Source organism: Amphiura filiformis, chromosome 6 (assembly GCF_039555335.1).
Source record: "Amphiura filiformis chromosome 6, Afil_fr2py, whole genome shotgun sequence".
NCBI lineage: Eukaryota > Metazoa > Echinodermata > Ophiuroidea > Amphilepidida > Amphiuridae > Amphiura > Amphiura filiformis.
Window position 1 is genome coordinate 48,975,702 of NC_092633.1, and position 25,989 is coordinate 49,001,690.

The 25,989-nt window shown below is 36.4% G+C and overlaps 1 protein-coding gene across 1 annotated transcript; it reads left to right on the top strand.

Annotated features, from left to right (window-relative positions):
* Window positions 1–3,132: 3,132 nt before the first annotated feature.
* Window positions 3,133–21,607, top strand: LOC140154270 (cyclic nucleotide-binding domain-containing protein 2-like). Its single transcript, XM_072176856.1, has 9 exons — window positions 3,133–3,246; window positions 7,060–7,248; window positions 9,013–9,180; window positions 10,264–10,426; window positions 11,742–11,893; window positions 14,040–14,178; window positions 15,170–15,313; window positions 15,882–16,042; window positions 20,545–21,607. The coding sequence occupies exons 2-9, from the start codon at window positions 7,199–7,201 to the stop codon at window positions 20,666–20,668; spliced, it is 1,101 nt and encodes a 366-aa protein (XP_072032957.1). The 5' UTR covers window positions 3,133–3,246; window positions 7,060–7,198; the 3' UTR covers window positions 20,669–21,607.
* Window positions 21,608–25,989: the final 4,382 nt, after the last annotated feature.

The following is a 25,989-nucleotide window of genomic DNA, read 5'->3' on the forward strand; positions in this document are numbered from 1 at the left end:
ATTTCAAATTCCAATCTAATTCAATTCTTCATTGATCACAATAATTTCACATTGCTGACAATAATCAATTTATGCCCAAGCCAAATATTTTTATTTCATTAAAATGAAAATCACCCAAAATTTATTTTCAATTCGATTCAAATTTCAATGCATTGAATTAACATTAAGGAGAATGTCGGCAACTGAGGGTGTTCTATACATCAAACATACTAGAAATTTCGCCCACATGAAAAGAAAAGATCCGTCTATTTTATCTCAGATTACATTGTATTTCTCCTTTTTTATAAATAATTGGAAAGATCTTTTTGCATCCCCATTTTCCCCTGAGAACAAGTTTTTTTGACTCACGCATTTCCAAAGAACAGATCTTTTTGCCTTCAATAAGCAAAATCGGGCGGGGAACCTCTGCCAAAAAAAATTGATGTACCCCCGGGTAATAGACTACTTTTGCTATGTTTTAGTTATGTTGTTATTGGTTGTTTTCATTGCTATTCATTATTGTTTTCCATCCTTCAACACTGAATAAAAAAAGTCCCATAACAAGCTTGCATATTAGACATGCAGACACATTTTCATAGATGTTTTTAGGTTTAAAGCTTTTTTACTGTTTCCGGCGTATCAAATCTTTATTTTTTTTGGTTCTGAAGTCACCAACATAAAGCCGGAAAAGGTATCAATATAATACTAGTACGTTGTTGCCCTCATTTGTAAGTGACATTCAGGGGCGTAGCCAGCTTTCTTGGTCAGGGGGGGCAAAATAAATTTTTGGGGGCACAGACGAAAAAAATTGCAGTTGCATCATACAATACATAGAGACTGTATGTCTTCGAGCTTCCCGAAAAGGGCCTTATTGGGATGATGTGCGCGCGTAGCGCTAAAAAATGGTATTTTACACTATTTTCGCCCATTATCCGGCTAAAAAGGGCCTAATTGTTACAATGTGCGCGCGTAGCGCGGAAAATTTTTGTATTTTATACTATTTTGGCCCTGAATTTTGCTAGAAAAGGACTCCTTGCCCTTTTCTTTTCCTTTGCCCTCCTGATTTTCTCTTTCATTTTTTTTTGTCAGAGGGCACTTTTTCTTTCATTTTTTTACGCTACTCGTGACATTCCAGTGTACAATCATGCTGAGTTTGAAGAAGCTACATTTTACCATGCATGCATGTCACAGAGCCAGAGTGTCACAGAACGAAAGTTATAAGAACGGAGGCAGAACGTATTGAATGATCCTCATACTATTACAATGTGTATTCTCAATCGTCTGGAGAAAGTTCAAATCGTAATCAACCAGAAAATTTATTTTTGACAAGATTGAATCACCTCACCGACATTTAAACCAAAAGTTTTGATCTTCAACTCAGTTGATGGCCAGGTTTTAGGCTCAACTTCGATGATTTCATGTGGCCAAAAATCGAGTTTTTTTGTTTACCAAATTAAATTAATCCCAATCTGGGACATATTTAAATATAATACGGGATTGTTGTTGGGGTTTAGGTGTGTTGGGGGAATTGTTGTAAGTCTTACTGACAGTAAGACCAACTTTGTTGAACAGTTTTATGCATTTACTTTATAACTAACTTATTATTGCAGATCCTATATGACTCTCGAAGGAGCAAAATTACCGGAGAAAGATTTTACTGAGGACTTTACTGAAGCCAGTGGTAAACTTATGATAATTAAACATTGTATCACTTATAAAACAATTGGATCGTATGACATTGTACATCCTAGAAATATCGATGACAGAGGAACTAGGAAAACAAGAAAGAGGAATTAAACAGTGCGATCCAATTGGTATTTTTGTTATTGCTTTTGTTATTATTTTTGTTGTTGTTGCTGTTGTTATCGTTGCTGTTGTTGTAGTCGTCGTCGTTGTTGTTGTTGTTGTTATTGTTGTTGTAATTTCCCTGGGTGTACATTTATAACCTTAAGAATGATGCTCACCGACATCACCTGGCTAATAATTACTTGGTGCATCAGAGATACTAAAATCAATACCCGGGATCGATACACGTGAATGTGCTATGCACGAGTTTGATATGAGACGAAAATCTTTGGATACCGGGGTAGAAAATGATGAATATCTCCCGTAAATGATTTCGTCTAAAGAAGCCAGATGTGGTTCCTTGCAATTGAATATGTGTTTTGAATAGATATGATAGTCGTTAGCTAGCGTCTTGAGAAAGAAGCGTGCGTCTTGAACTCAAAAACTGACAATAATTCTGATTTTATATGTGCCGACTATATATAGCGCAGTGTATAGGCCAATCGTGGAGATAGTCTAAAAGCAGATGACATATGGCGTACCATGGTCACTCACACACTAGCGAGGTCAGTCACCCATGGTCACCGGGCTATTGTCAGTAGCCTTAGTCAGATGTCCTTCGGCCCATTATGCGACTCCAAACTATTAAACAGGTCGGAACAAAATGGCCATGCGTGGCGGTGGATTCAACCTACCATGGCGATTTCTGCCATGAAGATATCGGGGCGATGACACTGTGTGATGTTCATGGGGTTTTTTCCTTCGGACATTCTTCATGCATCAAAGTAAATCTAAATTATTCAGATAGCGATCTATATCTTGAAGCTTATCCGTAGTTTCCGGCCGTTAATGACCAGTAGACATTCCCATAGGCATAGCTGGATATCAGGCGGTCTTTGATGACCTTGACGTGGTTAATAAACTTATCCTCAAACCAGGGATGATTATTCAGAAGCACAGACATAATATCATCATAAAATACTGCTTCGACTCAATTACTTTTGCTACATGCTATCATCAGGAGACCAACATTTTTTAAAGTGTCCTATCACCAACAAGAATCATTATTATGTTTTGATGATCCAAGTGTGTAAAAATATTGGATCAAAAACAAATATAATGATAAAATTGGATGCTTTATACGCCCAATTATTGGTCTCGATCAATTCTGTATCAAAGTAGAACAGCGTGCGACCCCTAGGGGTAACAAAGACCTCGCAGTCAGTTCTGTATTGTTGTTTAATGGTTTATAGAATGATGTGGCTCGTAGTGGTCAGCGACAATCCCCTTTTTTGTAATTAAGTAAAACGTGTATTTGTGCAAATGATGCTCAATCAAATATATTTTGTAAATTCAACAGAAGCCAATGACTCCGATTCTGACCATTCAACAAATATGGCTACCAATTCCAAAACCAAAGACAAGTTAGGGGCAGATTCGGTTGAATGTTTTGAAGCAGAGCCGATAAAACCTAAAATATGTGTAAGTATGTTGTTTCTTGTCAAAAATGTTCAACAATTTCGTTTGGTTTTTACCACTACGCCGAAAAGTAGACCCACGTTAAGTTTGAAATATGTGACCTGCTTGGTCTATATTGTGCGTGTTAAATAAAGTAGACAAAGTATAGGACTTCAATTAATAAGTTGTGATGCTTCTGGCGAGATGTCACAGTGCGATTCTCAAAATAAAATATATTGATATTAATCCGCGATGACATAAGGCCCGCCGATTACGAGCTGATCAAACTATAGACATCTGGAAGCTTGTGTTTCAATCCCGGTGTTCAATACCACAGGTTTCAATGGAAAAAGAGGTAATTTCAAGCACGATTTTCTCATACATGCATGGAACGCTCACAGTGAAAAGACATTATTATCAATTAAGAGTAGAAGGCTGAATCCTCAAATGACCAAAAAAATTGGATGACCGTGAGAGACTTTTTTTTCTTTGTTTTAAAGCATTGAAGTGCAAGGGCCATACTTTTACAGTGCGCCCTCCTTTTTGGTGAATTGGAGTCCACTGGTTGAGTGCGAAAATCGATATACAGCGGATGAATTTGGGGGGAATTTTTCATCAAAACTGTAAAATAATGGTAGAAAACATGCCATTTCTGCATATTACTCGGAAATTTGCACATTTTTGTCTATACAGCTTTGTATTTTTTAGTGATTTTTAAGCACTTTTTTCAGATGCCATGCAAGAAAATAGTCCCTCTCTTTTTGAAAGCACTGCCCAGCTCTAATCAGTGGTATTTAGCACATGGCTGATTAGATAGGGTATATAGGGTTTTAATATCTTATTTTGTCATAAACATGATAAATATCTTTTCAACTTTGCTCATAACGTTAAAATACCAAGTTATAATGGAGAAAAGAAAAGATAAACATACGATTGTTATATATTTCTTATAGTAGGTTATTATTATTGGCATAACCAAAATAGATTTGACAACATGTGAATTTTATTATTGGGAAATTTACTTAAGAAAGAAATAAACATGAACATATTAAGATAATAGTGAATACATACACGAGACATTTTTGAGCTGCAACATTATTGTCATTTTATAGCTCATTGAAAACAAGAAATGTCTTTAAAAAAGACAATGCCTCCAAGATACCAGTGGGCACCTTTTGTTATTAGTTAAGGAGACACTTATAATTCTAGCTTTAAGGTAACGCTATTGGATATAGATTTTTGTCTGATTGAAATATGTGAGTCCATTCTCTCCTGATTACAAGACTGAAAATTTTATTTTAATCGGATATTCGGTTACCAAAATATATGGCCTGTCAAAATGGCGCGAAACCAAGAAGTTGGCAACAAATTTCTTTTATTTTTGTTATGCAATGATGTCAGGTAGGCCTTATTTTCTAATTATATATGCAAAAATTGTACAAAGTAGAATGTTCAGATCGGCTACAAAATAAGATATAAAACCCATGAATGCCTTTTTTCCATGCAAATTTCCATTTGCATAATTAATTAGGGCCCTAATCAACTTTTCTAATAGGCCTAAGTGGCCCAAATTAATTATGCAAATTGAAATTTGCCAAAACGCAACCGTAATTTTGTAGTAGGTCTACAGTGTGTGTTCTACCCATGTACCATGCCTCAGTAGGCCTACTATAGCTCTTTTAATTGTAGGCCTATCTGAAATCTTTACTTTGCATAATTCATACATGTAATTAGAAAATCATCTGGCAACTGGACTTGCCAAAAATCTAGAAAATAAAAAGAAAGTTGTTGCCAATTTTTTTTTTTTTTTTCGCACCATTTTGACAGGCCATATCTCAAGAACCGAATGTAATCTACAGGGCATAAGCTTTAACATATTATTTAAATAGCAAGAAAATCTAAATTTGTGCATTAGCCAATAGGACCACGGTCACCTAAAGCCATCTTGCAATCTTGCAGATAATTCTGATGTATGAAATAAGACCTTCAAACTTTCAGATATGAAGAGTTCCAGATGCAGGCAGCCGTTTCTGTTTTTAAATGCATATATGCCCAAGTTGTATCAAGAGTCATTTCTCGTGGATTTTTTGACTGAAAATTACGATTGTAACGTTTCAGAGTAACAAATTTTCGTATCAGATTTTTCATGCTTGTTTATTATATTTTGTATTCAGGACTAAAATAATATTAATATTATTATATTTAGGGGGTCTTTTTATAGGCCATTACTCTTTTGTATGTGTAATTGAATACAAAATTAAAAACATTATTGTTTTGTTTTGTTTCCTTCATTTGTGCTTTGTCTTGCATCGAAAGGGCCAATATCAACACCTTGTTTGTAAGAAGTATTGTGTGGGGAAAGATGATTATTTTATTTTTATTTTTATCCTAACAAACAAAAAGCAAATTTCTCAGTCAAAGTCTTGAAACGGTCATGGGTATGCATGCAAAAATATTGCAACAGTACTCAGTAGAACATAAAACACAACCACGCATGGGAATTTGGGAAGCAAATACTTTAAAACGAATTATTCCGAATTATATCAACGCAATAAAATTGCAATACGTTAGTACATGTATTTGAACAGCAATGCCCGGGCAGCAATGAAGCCGGCCATAGGCGCGGCTAGGCGTATCATACCATACATTGCAGTTCAAATGCATCGGATCATGATTGTGGCCTAGTCGAGCCTAGCATGCATGCCAGTCGGTCTGCTGACTCGCCGCGGCACAAAAATACCTCCAATTTTGCACAAAACAATCCATGATGTCAAATTATCATATCCAAAGTGTCGCCATGAACGTCAGCTTCAACTTCTCCAGCCAAAGTTTTGCATTAATAATCAGGTTTCATGTAATCATGAAATTAAACCTTGTTTGATGTGTATTCCCATTGCCACAGCATAACGGTTTTCCAACTTGTCTTCAACGATAAAGCTGCTGATCACACCGAAGGCATTGAGGTGGTGTGGCTGCTGATGAGCGCTGAGGCTACAACCTATAATTAAAGACCGAATTTTAAAAAAAGACTAGTTTGCGTCTGACGTCATGACAAAGGCGCGCCGTGATTGGTTGCTGACCTGCGCAGTATGGCATTTTTGGTTTGGTTTACAGGACGGCATACGCAAGCTAGTCTTTTTTAATTCGGTCTTCAATTATACAACATATGAGTTTGAAAATATTCTAATGCATAATTCATTAACTTGATAGACCCACGCCATTGGCGCCACGTGCTATGTGTTTCTAGAATCCCTATAGAATAAGATTAATTTTAATGCTAATTTATTGCACATGCTGAGGAAGCGTGATTACCTTTTTGAACATTCGGAAATGGCGATAGGCGAATTTATGTATGGCGCAGAGAGGTGGGGATATATATTGGGCTCTCAATATTGGGCGGAAATTAGAGTACTTGTCAGAATATAAATTTGTATAATCGGCCTACATGCCGCGCAATGTGCGGCATTTTAGGTGTCAATTTCAAAGCAAACTACCTCCTGCGGAGGCAGGAGGCAGAAAAATACGGTGTTTTATCCGTTGACATGCAACTTACATTTCCGGCTTAAAGCATGCAACAAGATACATTCCAAAATCGGGTGAATCCATAAGCTTCCATGAGGCTTATGTGGGTGCATGTTCATGGGAATTAAGGAGTGGGCAATGTTTAAGCTTATGAGTGCGTGTAGGTGGCGAATTCTCCAATGTCCATATGGATTCAATTCCTATGTAAATTAATTCTCTGTCTTAAAAACCCCTCCCATGTAAATCTGTGTGATCATGTCAGTGCCCAGACTGTATAAAATTGTATAACATTTCTTATCTCATTTTTTTTTTCAGCCGAGAGAACATTTTGTATACATCGTACGGCGGGTGATGCGCATTATACGAGTGATGCTATGTATGATCAGGTCTTCTAAAGAATATACTGTTGCTAACTTTATGGCGCAGTTACATTTCTTCAATGCTATGGTAGTTGATGACGAGCCCTCATCGTTCCGCAAGGAACGTTTCTCCAGATCAATATCCGTAAGCAGATTTTTTTAGTTCCCTATTTCTCCATTACCTAGGCACAGCATCTTTTTTGGTCCTGTAGCGCTATCGGGTGCCCGAAGAGGTACCGGTGACACTTTTTATCGTACGCTGATCATTTGTACAGTGCATTTGTTTTTTATTTGGCGGAAAAACAATAACACTATGCAACTGTTAATTATTATGCTTGATCCAATTTATTACATCTCCAGGGAGTGGTGTTAAGAGACCTAATCTGGCACCGATAGTTCTACAAGACCAACTTGGATGCCTATACTGCACTGCGCACAGAAAGTATACGAATACTTATCGTAAAACAAACCCATATTTAGGTAATTTTTCTCATCTTGCACATTATGACACTGTATTGAATCCAATGCGACCTCTAGAAGCAAAGTTACAAGCATGTGAATGGACGAAGGTCCAATTTTAAAAGTGACAAGGAGAAAATATTCTAATCGAGAGCATGCGACGACGTTGAAAAGCCGTTGTAGACAATATTGTGGTCACACAAAATATTGATGGAAGCAAATGAACTGAAACAAAAGGAACTAAAGGAACTAAAGGAACTAAAGGAAACTGAAACAAAAGAATTAAAAACTACAATAAAAGTTGTGAAAAAGAAACAAGCAAGAGAAAAAATAATTGCTTCAAATAAAGCTTGCCTGAAGAAAATGTGTTGTCTCTTTGTTGCGCTGTTTGGTTGGAATATGTTTTCCTTGTATAGGCCAAAGTGTCACTTTTAAAATGGGGCCTTCGTATATTCATACGCTTGTAACTTTGCTTCTAGAGGTCGCATTCGATTCAATACAGCGTCATAATGTGCAGGATGAGATTAAATTATGATTTTGTGCATCTGTGTGTGTTCGGATACTTTCTGTGCGCAGTATATTTTTAAATGTTTGCTTGACACTTCTTTCTTTTCAAATGTCATTTGTTTAATTTTTACCAAACGGAACAAGCATTCTTTTTGCCGAAAGAATCGTTTTCATTTTTACAGTCGCGATAACATCATTATTTTGTTAAGTTTCTTGCAAACAAATCCAAGTAAAGTTTGGGTAATGATGTTAAACAAACCTAAAATGACGTTTCGTGCTACATCGTAGGATTTTCTCAAATTAACTGACCAATTCTCCTAATTCTCCTCGTCTGTTTCCTGTTAGAGCTTGACGTTGATGGTGCTGTTTTGGGCTATAGGAGCTGGTCATAGATATGTGGCAGGCAATGATTTCCTTCATCTCAGTTTAGGGAGTGATCGTTATTTACGACAAGGGGATGGGCATTTTGAGGGGGGAATCCAAAATTTTGTTTGGGTCTTGAAGGGGAATGCGAAATATTTCCTTGAACCAGGAGGGGGATTATTATATTTTAAATGGAGAAATTTGGGAAAACAAGGGGGAATCCGAAAAATTTAAGCGGACGCGAGGGGGGAACGCGGATTTTAGTCGATATTTTTTCTAAAACGCCCATTCCCCCCACCGTAAATAACGATCCCTTAGTGTATTGGTCCCTTTTGCCGTATCCAAATTACTTCTTTTATCTGTTTTGGAGCTTCACGTTGGTGGTGCTGTTTGGGCTTTAGGAGCTGGTCATAGATATGCGACAGGAAGTGATTTCCTTCATCTCGGTTTAGTGTGTTGGCCCCCTTTTGTCGTATCCGAAGCGCTTCTTTTATGTGTTTTATGTTTTTGGAATACGGAAAAAGGAGACCAAACCACAAAAAAATTCCATTTTGTCTCTTTAATCTGATTGATTTCGCAGAAGCTGCACGTTCCAACCTGGCTTCGGGAGAATAGCCAGGAAGGCGCCTTTTGACCGGACACCAGACGAGATTATTCGTATGTACACCGTGATGAAGAACATGAAGGCTTTCGAAAGGTTCTCACATAGAATGCGAATGGAGATAAGCAAAACTGCCAGATACAGTTGGTAAACGATACTTGTATTTATGTTACTTTTACGTTATGAGTTCGGTAAATGCCAGAGGATGATTTAAGTACTATACCCAACAGCCACTGGGGGTTAACTTGCGGTTAGCATAGCTGTGTGAGTGAATATGACACCACTGCTCGCCCGCTGCATAGACGTGCATGGTTAAATTTGAACTTGGACAGATATATTTAAGTACAATAAAACACATTCAAAATGTTGGTCGATTTCACATTTTATGTTATCTACAGAAGGTGTGATTTATCCTTCATGCATACATCACTTTTATTCTGAAATCGACCAAGTAATAATGACACACACACAATTCTAAAATAACATCTTTTGCACAGAATTCAATGGGATTTGAAAAGTAAAGTAGCAGTTGAAACTCTGGTGATAACACTTTTACAGTGCATGATGGGGCGTCCTTAAATCATCCTCTGGGTAAATGCCAAATAGCTATTCGTGTCTTTGTTAAAGGAAATCTCCGGCAATCACAACATTAAGCCTTATTATGTTAGAAATCACATGGTTTTTTTTTTTTTAAACGCCTCATATTGACCATAAAAAGGAATAAAAACAACCGACTCTCAACACGCGATATTCAAAATTACTGCGCCGAAATTGTCTAAGGCTGTCTGTGCTCAATTGTCGTCAGCCTTCATTGTATTACTGGGACGTCATTGCCCCAGACAATTTCGGTGCCGGGGAATTTTGAATATCGCGTGTTGAGAGACGCCTGTTTTATTCGTTTTATGGTTAATATGAGCACTGCAAAACAACAGCGCAACACTTGGACACTTAATGGTCTAAGGTTTGTACAGCAAATGTATAGGGGTGTTAATTTATAAACACTTAAACACGTACGTAAAATATAAGAAGATGTTAATGTTTTTAACACAAGATAGTGTTAAAAAGCACACTTTTGGGAAAAGGTAAAATTTGAGGAAAAATTGAGGGCGTCAGTCTGAAGCAAATTAAGTTGGAAATCACAGAATTGAAAATACATATCTATACCAATGTATCGTCCCAAAACATTTGAAATAACGGTTTTGGTTTCTTACAATTATCATTTATCATCAGCTGTGAGAAAGGCCGAGTAATACTGCGGCAGGGTCATGTGGGACACAACTTTTATTTCATTTATTCGGGCTCTGTGTTCGTGCAAGTTGATGTAGAAGATGACAACACAGGTGTACTTACAGCAGGAACTACACTAGTTATGGAGAAAGGTGCATGTTTTGGGGTAAGTAGCACCAGGCACTATGAACCACAATGGCCTCATCCCAATGGCACAGTTCAATAACCTCAATTAAACACTCAGAGTGCAAAATTTGACCTCAAATTGCAGAGTTTGAGTTTTTGTACCCAAACTTTCTAACGTCATTCAATGAATGTACAAATGTATTGGGGTTAAAGAACTGTGCCCTGATAGATGAACATGTTGTGGATCCTAGTGAGGGGTGACACTAAAATTCACGGTTTTTATAACATACGCAAATCTATAACAAATCCCGTTGGTTCGCGAGCGAGAACTTGGACACATGAATGCTATTTTCAGTGTCGCAGCTTCCAGTGTTGATATTCCTTGGTTTCACTCACCGTCTGTGACAATGCACTTATAATTATAAAAAATTTTACTCTTTAAGTTGCTCCATGTAGAATGTACTTGTGTCAAATACAGACACAAGCAAATACGTACCCAGGAGTTGGTAATCTACTTATTTTAAATAATCAACGAGGTTCGTTCTGGTTTCGTTTTGTTATATTATTTTTTAATAACTTATCTGAAATCGATTGAAACAATTGCAACACCCTTTGCATGGTTTCGGACTTTTGGTACACTCTCAAAAATTTGCCCAGCGTTGGTTAAGGAGATTACAGCCCTAAGTTGGGTAATGTTTTGTCCAATGTTGGGTAATGTTTTACCTAATATTGGGTTTGGCTAAGGAATTTACACAACATTGGGCAAAACATTACACAACATTGGGCAAAACATTACACAACTTTGTGCTGTAATTCCTTAACCAACGTTGGGCAAACTGTTCTGAGAGTGTAGATGCAAATAATAATATTAAACATAACCCAAAATTGCAATGTTGTTGAATCGGTTTGTTTACTAAAACCGTTTTCATTCACATTGAGCAAATACGAGTATTTAATATTGTACTGTATTATTTTGTGCTTCCTTGAGGTACTCAAACCGTGCAGACGGATGACGTTACGAAACAAAAACGAAGGTGATTTACTCACGTTTTAGTGACGTTTCACCACTACACTAGTGGCTTCATCAGACTGGCAACTCATCACATCTGACTGCTTGCTTTTATAGGCAACAGGATGCACCGTAGAGGGCGTGATGAGTTGGTCAAAGATGTTGTCGAGTGCGTAGGCCCCTCGTCCTCGTGGTTATGTTTGTTTATTCCATTGAATTTCATTTACAAACAGTTTGTGTAACGCTGTTTTTTGTACTTTGTTTTTCGTTGTCTGCTTAACTACTTCCTGTTTGTTAACCTGTTGTTTATTATTTTCTTCTTCTTTATCATTTACCCTCCTTCCAGGAATTAGCTCTTCTGGTACCAGGTGGAAAGCGCACAGCTTCAATAATATGTCGTGAAACTACAGAGCTTTTCGAAATTGAAAAAGAAACTTTCCTTGAAGTTTGCCCGGACATATTTGAGAGAGAACTAAGTGAAAAGATGGACGCTGTTTTGTAAGTGAATTATCTGGGCGTATTGGGCTATTCCATTTAAAATCCACACCACCCCTGTGGAAGATTTTGGAAATATCTGACACAGGGGGAGTATTAATTTCAAATGGAATGAATACATTAGGCAGCTCCATTTGAATTCCATACACCCTCTGAGAAAGATTCAACCTGAATCTTCCACAAAGGGAGGATGACTTTCAAATGGAACTGCTAATGTGTTGATTTCATATGAAATTTATACTCCCCCTGTGGGAGATATTTCCAAAATCTTCCACAGGGGTGGTGTGGATTTTAAATGGAATAGCCCATTACAGGTATTATCAGACAGTTTCTGTCAAATGTATTGGTCCAAATGCTTCACCTCAATAGGTGGAAAGTGTACACTATCCAAATTATACATACGTTAACAAAGTCATATGTAAAGGACATCCTGGATGTGGAAAGTCCACACTACCTCGTCATACATAGTTAACAAAGTCGTATCTATATGACATCCTGGATGTGGAAAGTGTACACTATCCTAATCATACATAAGTTAACAAAGTCATATGTATAGGACATCCTGGATGTGGGAAGTGCACACTACCTCGTCAAACGTAACTTAACAAAGTCGTGTGTAAAGGACATCCTGAATGTGGAAAGTGTACGCTATCCTAATCATAGGCCTACATAAGTTAACAAAGTCATATGTATAGGACATCCTGGATGTGGAAAGCGTACGCTATCATCATCATACATAAGTTAACAAAGTCATATGTAAAGGACACCCTGGATGTGGAAAGTGTACGCTCTCCTCATCATACATAAGTTAACAAAGTCGTGTGTAAATGACATTCTGGATGTGGAAAGTGTACGCTATCATCATCATACATAAGTTAACAAAGTCATATGTATAGGACATCCTGGATGTGGAAAGTGTACACTATCATCATCATACATAAGTTTAAAAAGTCATATGTAAAGTACATCCTGGATGTGGAAAGTGTACGCTATCATCATCATACATAAGTTAACAAAGTCACATGTATATGACATCCTGGATGTGGAAAGTGTACGCTATCATCATCATACATAAGTTAACAAAGTCATATGTATATGACATCCTGGATGTGGAAAGTGTACGCTATCATCATCATACATAAGTTAACAAAGTCACATGTATATGACATCCTGGATGTGGAAAATGTACGCTATCCTCATCATACATAAGTTAAGAAAGTCATAGGTAGGCCTATATGACATCCTGGATGTGGAAAGTGTACACTATCCTAATCATACATAAGTTAACAAAGTCTTATGTATATGACATCCTGGATGTGGAAAGTGTACGCTATCGTCATCATACATAAGTTAACAAAGTCATATATATGACATCCTGGATGTGGAAAGTGCACACTATCGTCATCATACACAAGTTAACAAAGTCATATGTATAGGACATCCTGGATGTGGAAAGTGTACGCTACCTCGTCATACATAAGTTAACAAAGTCACATGTATATAACATCCTGGATGTGGAAAGTGTACACCACCCAAATCATACATAAGTTAAGAAAGTCATATAGGTATAGGACTATAGGACATCCTGGATGTGGAAAGTGTACGCTATCCTAATCATACATAAGTTAACAAAGTCATATGTATATGACATTCTGGATGTGGAAAATTTACACGCCATCCTAATCATACATAAGCTAACAAAGTCATTTATATGTAAAGGACATTCTGGATGTGGAGAGTATACGCTATCCTCATCATACATAAGTTTTTTTTATCTTTCAATTCATCATATAAGTTAACAAAGTCATATGCACATGACATCCTGTGGAAAGTGTACACTGCCCTCGTCATAGGCTACATTAGTAAACAAAGTCATATAAAGGACATAGGCCTCTAGATGTGGAGCGTATACGCTATCCTCATCATGCGTAAGTTAACAAAGTCATAAAAAATTATGTAAAGCTGAGACGAATATACCTATTCGTCTCAGCTGTAAAGGACATCCTGGATGTGGAAAGTATGTCCACAGAATGTTTTCACTGTTGTCATTTATATAATTATGTGGAGAGTTAAACGCATTTCATATAAGAAGCTCCTATGTTTTATAGAAACAATGACTATACTTTTAATGTATGTCCCTATCTTATAGGCAACACGAATTCTTCCAACAATGGCCGAAAGACCGACTAGAAAGACTATGCTTTGAATCTCGTATTGAGGAAGTTATGCATGGACGCGTCATCGACCCAGATACAGCCAATACGGATACATTATATTTTGTGCTAAGGGTTTGTATTATTGTTTGTCTGTTTTGACTATTTCGTTGTCTTGGATTTTAAGGTTAAAAACTACGACGTATTTTAAAGTGTTGCGATTTGGTAGTGAGCTTTGGCAAAATTGCATTGATCATTTCATAGCGAGTGTGTAGAAGAATTCAAATAGCACAGATATACTTTTGTAGGTCCTGTGGTTCTTGAGTTATGTTGTAAAGAGGACTGAAACAACAACACTTTGTTCCGAATATAATTCTAACCATGTTCTATGGGCGCGACAGACCCAGATTTTCAGCTGATTTTGTCAAAAGTATAGTATTAACTTATTTGCAAATTGGCACATATTTGGATGATTGGAAGGTTATTCAGACCTTTGAAAAAAATCCTGCCCTGCCCGAAAGGTCCAAGTGTCTGTAAAACAGGGGTTATTCCGTCGCCTTATTAATACTTTTTAAGGCACATTTTATTGTTAAAAAGAGTAAGACTTTGAAGCAAACGTTTGGGTTTGTTTCATTTGAAAGAAAAAAGATCACGTCTTAGAAGTTAATAGCGCCCTCCTATCATATGATTTGTTTTAACACAAATATTATTTGTGATGGCAGCAAATAAAAACACGCGCTTTTCTCACTTTTAGATCACGAATCATTTGAATAGAAGTTGGGAATAATTCTGTAATATCCTTCACGCGGGCCTCCACGCTATACATTTTACCACTCTGTTTTACGGAATAAAATTCAATACAACGTAGAGCAGGGTGTGAACAGTCCGACCAATATGGTATTTTTTATCGGACGCGGCGCGATCCCGGGGGCGCGATTAGTGACTTTCGCGGTCTGGTAACTAAAACAACAGGCCCTACAAATAGGTTTTAAGAATATTATGGAATTGCAGCTGATAAATATTATTTATCATTTATTAATTTATTACTGATTGCAATAATTATTGATTGTTTTAATCAATTGATTACCTTTTTGTACGGTACTGTTTTCTCTCCATGTACACGCAGGGTAAGATAACCATTTTGAAAGCATTCAGCCCTCGCCAGAAACTAGCAAATTTGAATATCAAGAAGAGAGATAAACTTCCCCACACTACGCCTGACGACAGATGCTTCATGAAAATTGCAGAATTGAAAGAAGGAGAAAAGACGGTAATTGGTTATTTTAAGGGATATTCTCTTAAATTGGCCGATTGATGATGGGAATCAATATAAATAGATTGAAAAATAGATTGAAATGTGTTTTTTTTTTCACTCGAACGCTCTTTGTAGACTGATTTCACTATTTAATCAAGTGTTACTCCTAATGTACTGCCAAATGACACGTGTTGCATATGTTTGGAATGAGATTTCAAACTGTTTTGTGAACATTTTCAATCTTTTTTTAACTGGGAAGGATTTGTCCCTAATTTGGGACGGCAAAAGATTGAAAAACAATGAAAATCAATCCTTTCTACTGAAATTCAATCGACAAAGATTTGCCCCTAACTTTATTTGCTAAAAGATTGTAAAAGATTTAGAATCACTCCTTTGATTGAGAAAAAAAGTTCAAATCACCCGACTGAATATACAGTAAAAAACGATTTTGCCCTAATTCGGGACGGCGATATCATGAATACATGAATAGATATAACTCATGTATAACTTATGTAAAATTTATGGCGACCTTACCCATCCATATATTCAAATATTAATCGTCCTTTGCCTCCATATCATCCAGGAATTGACAGCTCTAAGGACGGGTGACGTCAGCACAGATCCTGGCGTTATGCTGGTCAGTAACGGAGTGCGACTTATGAGGATGTCCAAGCAGAAATTGGAACGATTCGCACCCAGAGGACTTGTGGAACGTTTGCGACGCCAATACAAACCTATTTTGGTGTAAGTGCACACATCTTAACAAATTGTTTTTAGCTGGATAAAAATGTTCTCAGCCTCCGCTTGCAAAATTATTTTAAACAAAGAATAGTTTGACATATCTCAGGTGCTTTGTATAGTTTGACATATCTCAGGTGCTTTGTTAAATGGGTAACAAGGCAAAAAAGGTCCGTTGAGCCGTGTTGATCTTGACCTATTTCAATTGTAATGTTACCTATGTAACAAAACATCCAAAGATGTGCAAATATTTCTAAATGTGTACAGGCTTTCACACGAAATACAATAATTTTTTGAGACCAGTTTGATTAAAATTGGAGCATGATTGTAAACACAAAATGGGAGCCCAAAATTTGACCGTTTCCGTAAGGAAATGAATGTCGCGTTGGAGACTTATGATGAGTGATTGTATTGCCAACTTTGACACTGTTTGAAAAGTCACCCCATTTTGGATATAATAACCAATGTAGTAGGCTCTGTTCCACTATTTCAATATTCCGGGACATTTGATATGATTTTATTGAGCTTTTAATGAGATACATGCATGTAAAACGGATACCGTAAAACCCCGTCTACAAGCATATAGAGTGCTTCTGATGAAAGCTAAATTAATCCAGGTGCCATTGTGGAGTTTGAGCAAATAAATTACAGATTCAAGCATATACAAACAAGTATTATTGTAAGACCAATCTATTGTATTGAAACGCTTGTTTCATATTAATTGAGCTTTCATCAAAAACGCTATATATGCTTGTAGACGGGGTTTGACGGTATTTTGTGCAATTCATATTGGTCATATTTTCCGACATTTTAGTATTTTGTTTCATATAAAAAATTAACAAACAACTCTGAATAGGGAATAGATTGGTTAGTAACACCTAAGAAAATTATTAATTCAGCTCAAAATATATCCTTAAACAAGTTGTTTGGAATTGGCATTATTTTTATAACTTAATATCCATAAGGTCAGTTTATTCGTTAACCTGACACCTTTTTCCTCAATATTTTATTAGTTTTCACCACGTTTTTTGATGAAGTATAGTTATTAATTTACATTTGGATTTGAAGGTTTAAATAATACCCTAAATTGAGTTGCATAAGATAATAATCAGGGCCCTACATAATTCATCAAAGATTAAGGTGGGTGTACACGCTCAGAAATAAATGAAGGTGGAGACTGAGGATGAAAATGTGATTTTCCAAAATAGTTAAGGGGTACTACACCCTGTGGTAAATTTGTGACTATTTTTGCATTTTTCTCAAAAATAATAACACACTGATAACAAAAGTTATGTATATTATTGGGGCAAGGAATCCAATTACTACACTGAAATATCAGTGACTCAAGACAAGCGGTTCAGTATATATATGATAGGAAATGAGGTACATCCTAGCGGTACCTTATTTCTGATCATAAATAACAAACCGCTCGTCTTGGGTCACTGAAATTCCAGTGTAGTAATTGGATGCCTTGCCCCTATAATATACATAACTTTGGTTACCACTGTGTTATTAGTTTTTGAGACAAATGCAACTAGAGTCAACAGACGCTGAATACAAGCCGCAATTTGACCCCTATAACTTGACCCCTGGGTTACGGACGGGGTCAACTGCTCTTGCATTGTGCTTAGGATGTCATAAGAAATATTCCTGGTGAATTTCAGCTTAATCGGAACTTATACATGGATTTTGATTTTTTTTAATTTTTGATTGACCTTTTGACCCCCTTATTGACCTTTGACCTCAATGAAAGAAAAACCTTATGTACACCGACAAAATGCATTGTTCCAATTTTAATTAAAAAATTCTACTATGTTTAGTTGTCGAGATAAAAATTCTTAAAGTTATTTAGCTAAAAGCAGGAAGTGACCCCTTAATGACCTTTGACCCCAAAAATAAAAATACCATACATACATCAGGTAACACTGATTCATGTATGATGGTTATATTACTCTGGTCTGTCTACATTTTGAGACAAAATTTTTGAACATTTTGATAATTTTGGTTTTGACCGGAAGTAACCCTTAATGACCTTTGACCCCAAAACTGTAGGCATCCTAAAAACCCTGGCTAGTAGCAATGCATGTGTGCTAATGGCGACTCTCTGCTATGTAATTTGTAAAGACAGTGATTTTTTGAATATTTTTTACACTTTGACCGGAAATGACCCCTTAATGACCTTTGACCTCTTATCTGAGCACACCCTATAGACACCGACTAAAGTCAAGTCACATGATATAACCATGGCCCCATCGCATGAAATGTGTGGAAGGAGTAGCATTTTTTGTGAAATCACATTTTTGACCATTATAGCTAGGTCAAAGGTCACAGCGAGATCAAAGTCAAATGGAAGGTTTGGCCTAGCCCAGTGGTCATTTGGGTCAACTTTGGTTGAAATCTGTCAATCCCTTGCGAAGCTAGATGCAGTTGATTGGTTGCCAGAAGAAAGAAAGAAGAAGAAAGAAGAAGAATTGGAAGAAGACAGAACAAGCCGACATTCGTCGTCGGCTTGTAAAAATAGACACAAATTTATCGAGGGGTGTAGTACCCCCTTAACCTATTATAGACTTCATATGTAGTGGAAATGTGTGTATTGATGAAACCTTTAGTTTTCATGCAAAAAAAGCGATTTTATAATGTGGTTGCAACGGTCGCCATATTGTCTTTTTGAGGCTGCGTACAGTCTTATTGGTCAGTCCTATAATAATCAGATGTGGTAGGTATGTGTCTGGAATGTCATTCTAAACTTCTTCGGAGCTGATTTAGGTTCAAAGCAGTGCATTGTGATGCGTAAAAATGCCGTAAAATCAACAGTTTTGGGGAAAATATGAAATTTGGGTGGTTTTCATGGTTTATTTCGAAATTGGCTCATAGTAATCGAAAGAACATGTCAATGACATAATTATTTACCAAATCGTGCCAAATTTGCCATATAAAAACATACTATTAACTGTGATATTAATTTTAAAAATTAAAATCAACATTTGCATAACAAATTAATGCCAAATTAATGTCTATTTGGCATTTATATTTGAATTTGTTAAAAATCGCCCCTTGAAAAACAAGAAGAAAAAAAAGAAACGTACTTTGTGTCAAAAGTGGATTTTTTATACTTTTAAACAACATTTTCATTGAAAATAGATGTACAATTGGATGTAGTCGCCTTAATATACATATTGGGAGCGAGTCCCACCGTAGCAAAATAAACATCTGAAAAAGGTAACTAACCCCCTTAAATAATGGCCATTATTCCAAAGGGGGCTATTGTATTACAAATCTGTCAAATGCGTTGGAAGCAACATTTATTTCTGCGCATTTTGACACCTCATTTGATACGATAGCCCAGAAAACAATAAAACACCGGTCAATTTAATGTAGTGAGGTCCAGATTTGAAAGTTGCACTTTTGACTTACATACAAATTTTTACAATACAAAAACACTCAGATATCATTACCATTACACTGAATGCAAAATCAATATAATTTACTGCAACTTTCAAATCTTGGGCTACATTGATTTAAATGTACGCTGTGACGTCAAAATTGCTACAAACGAGGTGTCAAAATGTGCAGAAATAAATTCTGCTTCCAGCGCATTTTACAGATTTGTAATACAATTACCCGTTTTTGAATAATGGTCAATATTTAAGGGGGGTCAGTTACTTGTTTTTTAGATGTTTATGTTGACAGTATTCTGTCTCGTTTTGATTTTCTGTCGCTTGCGAACAAATGGCAGAATGAGTTCAAATAAAAAGCAAATAATAGCTTTATTTCTGAAGCATTTTAATCTGGAAATAACTCAAAATGATGATGATATTTGCACTTTTTGGCTATTTTCATTTTCATTTTCCCCTTAAAGTCATCATAACATGTTTAAAAACGTCAGAATAGATTAAAAATACTCAGAGGCCAAAGTTTGGAAACGTATAATCATTTCTTCTCATCATTAAAAGCTTTATTTCTAAAGTATTTTAATCTGGAAATAACTCGAAGTAATGATGATATTTGCACTTGTTGGCTATTTTCATCTTCAGTTTCCCCATAAAGTCATCATAACATTTTTTTACACGTTAGAATAGATTAAAAATACACAGAGGCCAAAGTTTGAAAACGTATAATTATTTCTTCTCATCATTCAGCATTATTATATACATTTACGGTTCGTATGATTCCTTCTCTGAGGTACAGTTTCTCCACTAAGAAATGAAGGTTCTAAATAGAACCTTTTTTGTCCTCTCAGGAGAACCCTCCCTCTTGAACCTCTAAAAAGGTTCTTTAATTTTGGAGAATCCTTAAAGGTTCTCCAAAGAACCGAAAACGGTTCTGAATCACATTTTTGAGGCCATTTTCGACGGTTTTGGAACCATTTTTGGTTCATTTAGAACCTCTAAGGGCTCTCCTAAGAGGACAATGTTAGAAACTTTTTAGAACCTTTATTTCTTAGAGCATCATAGAGCTTATTATTATTATTATCATCATCAATAATAGTATTGTTTTCATATTTGCAGGGTTCCTAAAGAAGATGATCTGCTTCTGCGTTATCAATCTGACGTCGACTGGCAGAAATTTAAATCAAATATATGCGCCTCATTAAACAAAGAGCTCAGAAGACTGGCAATAACTGACCAATAGGATCTGCTATTAGATACTCTATTGAGGCCCTGCATGCTTTTATCGATTGGCTCCAAAAACAGGATTTGAACCGGTGTCCTTCACCGTAATCATGGCGCAGTGCAGTCAATTCAATCAAATGTTGTCATCAACCTTTTCATAGTGCGCTTCTCATCAGTCGACCCAATGACTCCAGAAAATGCATCTAAAGTTGGACTATCGGTGATGTCCCATTCTCTTCATTGACAGAGAGAGGTTCTTCTATAGTCGTATTCTACTGATCAATCGAGAATTCAAGTCCTGGCGCTGCTGTGTCCAGCCGACCGGTTCAGCGCTCGACCATGAGATCCTACTTTCTGGAAGCTGTCGAAATTCAAATAATGAAAGTTTGCTGGATAAAATTCTCTATACATTGGAACAACCTACCACAAATCATCATTAATCTACACACTGAGATCAATCCCAAAGTCTTAAACAACCAATCTATACCGAAGACTGATGACGTGACTATGAGGCCGATTATAAAACTTTAAACGCACACCCACTCGACCGCATCAATTTCACTATGGACCACAATGGCCTCATTCCAATGCCATAGTTCAATAACCTTAATTAAAAAATCAGAGAGCAAAATTTGACCCCAAGTTGCGGAGTATGAGTTTGTGTACCCAAATTTTCAAAGGTCATTCAGTGAATTTGCAACTGTATTGGGGTTTGCAACTGTATTAGGGTTACAGAACTGTGCCTGATAGATGAGCATGTTGTGGTCCATAGTGTTTCACTACCAGTTTGGCAGAATATCGAATATCGATTCGTCGCGCGAAATCTCTTAAATGGTCGCACTGGGGATCAGATGGCAGGCAGGGAGCCAGAGAGCAGCACATCAATATTTAACGGTGATTCATCATGATAAGTGAGTGAGAGAGGGCAGTATACAAGGTTATTTAACGGTGCTGTGCCGCGGGGTCTGATTTTCGGGTTTTCGGCATTCTGCGGAGTGCCAGACAAATTATGGTTTGGACCCAGCTTGAACGACCTGTCTTTAAATCACAGCATTAAGACTACATATTGAATGTCCAGAAAATAGATAACACCCCTATAGACCTTTTTCCCTCTTTCCCATCATGCACTATTCCAGGGGGGTATGAGTGTCGCAAACTACATCATCTCCCCGGGGGAGTACAGAGTTAAGTTCATTACATTCTGGAATACGGACATTTCGGCTGGTGCCTTCATCACAAAAAAGGAATCCCGATAATCACGATAATGGCGCCGCGATCACTAATACCTTTCGGGGGCAAAAAACAACATTTTTATGCCTTATGGACATGGTGTCCTCACCAAAAAATGTTTCCTGCTATTGAAACCTAACTTTGTATACATTTTATAGACCTAATGGTGATGAACTAATGACGGAACACGCCGTGATATTTTGTCGGCGTCCGTTTCACTTTTTTTTCGGAGATGAAAATAAAATGTAAACACAATCTCTTACACAGATGTTCTGCGTCGCTCCGAAACTGCATCACTCGTGTATTCAATAATTGCATAATTAGTAACATCGATGGCCTTTACGATAATCCGCATATATGGAATCAGTATGCCCATATTAAGACAAAATAATTGCAAAGGTATGGCAAAGACCATCGGATGCACACGATCTATGAGGTTGATGAACTACGTCATACCCCCCTGGAATAGTGCATTGTGGGATAGAGGGGAAAAGGTCTATAGAGGAGTTCGGATTTTCGGATTTTGAGTCCAAAGGCAAGAAATCAGGCGGAAAAATATAGTTCAAAATCAGAAATCCTCAATTTGAGACATCATTTTGGAAATTTCCGTGATTTTTTTTATTCATTTTAATTTGATTTCCAAGCCTTTTCAAGTGACATTGTCAACTGGAATTCCAGTAGTTTTTAGAAAGCAGACTTGGAAATCCGGACATTTCTTTGTTTGAAAAGTTACTCCTCTATAGGGGGTGTGCACTTTAGGGGAATTAGGCTCCTTCATGTATTTAGTTAAAAAGCTATGATTTATTGACCACTTTGCAACCAAAATAGATTGTTCCGTGTAGGCCTACTGTGATTTAGCATTGTCATAGCATTCCTTAAATCTGCATGAGGAAAATGCATAGTCAGTAATATTATATAGACCAATCAAGTTGAAATAATATGCGTTTTTTGTTGTTGTTTTTTCAAAGTATGAATATGAAATATTATTTTTGCATACCTTAGTGATATTGCCTACGTAAGTACCATTGTAATTTTATATTGAAAAGTCAAAAGTACTCAGAATTCTAAAAATAATAAGAGTTAATGCTTGATTTATTAGTGAAATACCTTGTTTTCGTTATTTAACTCCAGTCGAATTTTTTTTTTTTCGGCTGTCAGGTAGCCATCTTTATTATTCATAAAACAGCGCTACGTCAACATATTTATTTTTCATTGGCAAAGATTAATGTACAAGAAGAAGAAGAAGGAGGAGGAGGAGGAGGAGAAGGAGGAGGAGAAGAAGAAGAAGAAACCATTTAACCCTGGAATTATGGAAACTTTCGGGCCACATAACTTCTAAATTGTTGGTCTAAAGTATATAAAAGTATACATATTTAGAATGGCAAAGACTTGATAAGTTCATCTGTGAGGTCAAATTTGGGCCAAAATGCCATTTTGGCCCAAAATCCAGAAATAACGGTTTTGGCCCACTACTTTTCGTGCATCCTAACAAAAAAATTCTTGGGCCAAATTTTTTTTTTATTAATTTTTAAAAACTAGATCAAAAATATCTAGGACCCGCTTTTTCATTTTTTTGAATTTTGACCAATTTCACCAAAAATATTTGAAATTTGGGCCAAAATCAGGCTTTTTTTGAAAAATCAGCATTTTTTGACCATTTTTGGTGCAAATTTCTCAAAGTTGGTCAAAATTCAAAAAAATGAAAAAACGGGTCCTAGATATTTTGATCTAGTTTTTAAAAATTAATAAAAAACCCGTTATTTTTGGGATTTTAGGCCAAAAATGGCATTTAAACTTATCAAGTCTTTGCCATTCTAAATATGTATACTTTTATATACTTTAGACCAACAATTTAGAAGTTATGAGGCCCGAAAGTTTCCATAATTCAGGGTTCAACAACCTTAAGGGAACTGGAATGAGCGTTTCGACAGTATTTTTTGTGGGACATGAGAGCACATCAGATATATCAATTGCATTCTGAATACGAAGAATGTCTTTCTGCTATCAAATAATTTTCATTTTTTTTAAATTCACGATATAATACAAATTTTATGACAAATTAATACAATTTGATATTTTTCACATTTTTGATATATAACAGTCCTCGAAGTAAATTGTATAAATCTAATGAAATATTCTTGAAGTGTATGTAGCTGGGAGGAAAAGCCGACGATCAATTGAAAATTTTGACCTTTCATATTGAAGATATGGATTTTTTTTCCCAAAAAGACCTAATTTTTTTTGGTGTTTTGGGAAAAAATCCAAATCTTCAATACGAAAGGTCAACATTTTCAATTGATCGTCGGCTTTTCATCCCACCTACATACACTTTAAGTATAAATCATTAGATTTATAAAGTTTACTTCGAGTACTGTTAAATATCAAAAATATCAATTTTTAATCATTTGCCATAAAATGTGTATTACATTGCGAATTTCAAAAATTCAAAATTATTTGATATCAGAAGGACATTCTTCGTATTCAGAATGCAATTCGATATGTCTGATGTGCTCTCATGTCCCACAATAAATACTGTCCAAACGTTCATACCCCATCTCTTATGTTCTTGCCTTCGTTTTCTTTTCTCTCTCCCCCTAGTTATTTGTCTTTATTTTTTAAACAGGTAGTCATTTTGACCAGTGCGCTCACAGCTCCTGCACTCTCCATGATGCATTCAATTCTAATCTAAAAATAAACTGAATCATAATTGATTATGATTTGCGCTAAAAAAAATATACAGTAGAGCACGTATACATAATAATACCGTAAACGTTCGCCTAATGGCGCTATGGAGCTCATGGAAATGAGAGAGCGCCATCCCTGTAAAAGCCGACTATTATCACTGATCATTAAGGGTACGTGACACATACAATTATGAACAAGATCGAACAAACTTGTTCATGATAATGCGGTAATCATTCACCTGGTACGTTGTGGCCCAGTGAGCAGAGCATTAGACTATAGTGCGAGGATAAATAGAACTTGTGGAGAAGATTGATGGTTCGAATCTCATGCAGTAATGATGTCTGTCAATGTGTTTTTTTCTGATTTGAGGAAATTTTATTCTCTATTTTCTTGATTTTATCTTTAACATTGTTTATATAATTTTATTATTTTATCTTGTATGTGTCTTTTTTCATGGTTCTTTGTTTTTATCGTTTCATTTTAGAGTAACTCAATCCATTCAATCAAATGTTGTAATATAGGCATTTGTTATGTGTGTGAGACGAACTGTCGCGTGCGACAAGTCTTTCAATTCGCGCGAGTGTCCTTGCATATGCATCAGTGGTCATAAGAGGTATACCATTTTATTCGAAAGGAGGGGGGTCCCAAATATACGGGGGTCATAAAGTCTTGGAAAGAATAATAGGAGGGGTCATCAAATGTTTTATGACCAAAATGTAGGGAGTCACACGATGACCACAGAAAGTGTGTTATTTTATTCAAAAAGACTGATTTCAATACAGTTTTGGGGTTTGGGATCATAAAATTTTTGTTGCCGAAATAGGGGGTGCGCAATTTTATTGACGCAGACGTTTTGTAAATTTGGGACCCCCCTTCCGAAAAAAAAATGATAGCCCTCTAAGAGGATTCAAAAGATAACCTCTGCCCCAATAATCCCTAGCTATATTTGTTTGAAACTGTTCCACGGATGATGTATCATAATAGGCTCAGTCTTCAAATGATATAAATAAATTTGAATGAGTGAACGAACAAAATCATACAACGACCAACTGAATAGAGGCTGTGCATATGACGTATCATCCCGTAAATATGGCGGACTACTCAAATGCATTCAACAAAAGCATGCATGATTGCATCTACCGCGACAGTTCGTCTCACACATAACAAAATGCACTACGATCAAATAGGTTGATGACAACATTTGATTGAATGGACTGCACTGCACCATGATTACGGGGAAGAAACACGGTTCAAATCCTTTGTTTGGAGCCAATCGATAAACGCAAGGCCTCTATAGCTGTCATTGAATACTGGCTAGGATTCCACAACACAATGAGAACATGTTATAAGGCACTTTGGAAGGCACACAATACCCCAATGGCTTTCCATATTATGTGCACTCAACAACTATTCAGTATCGAAGCC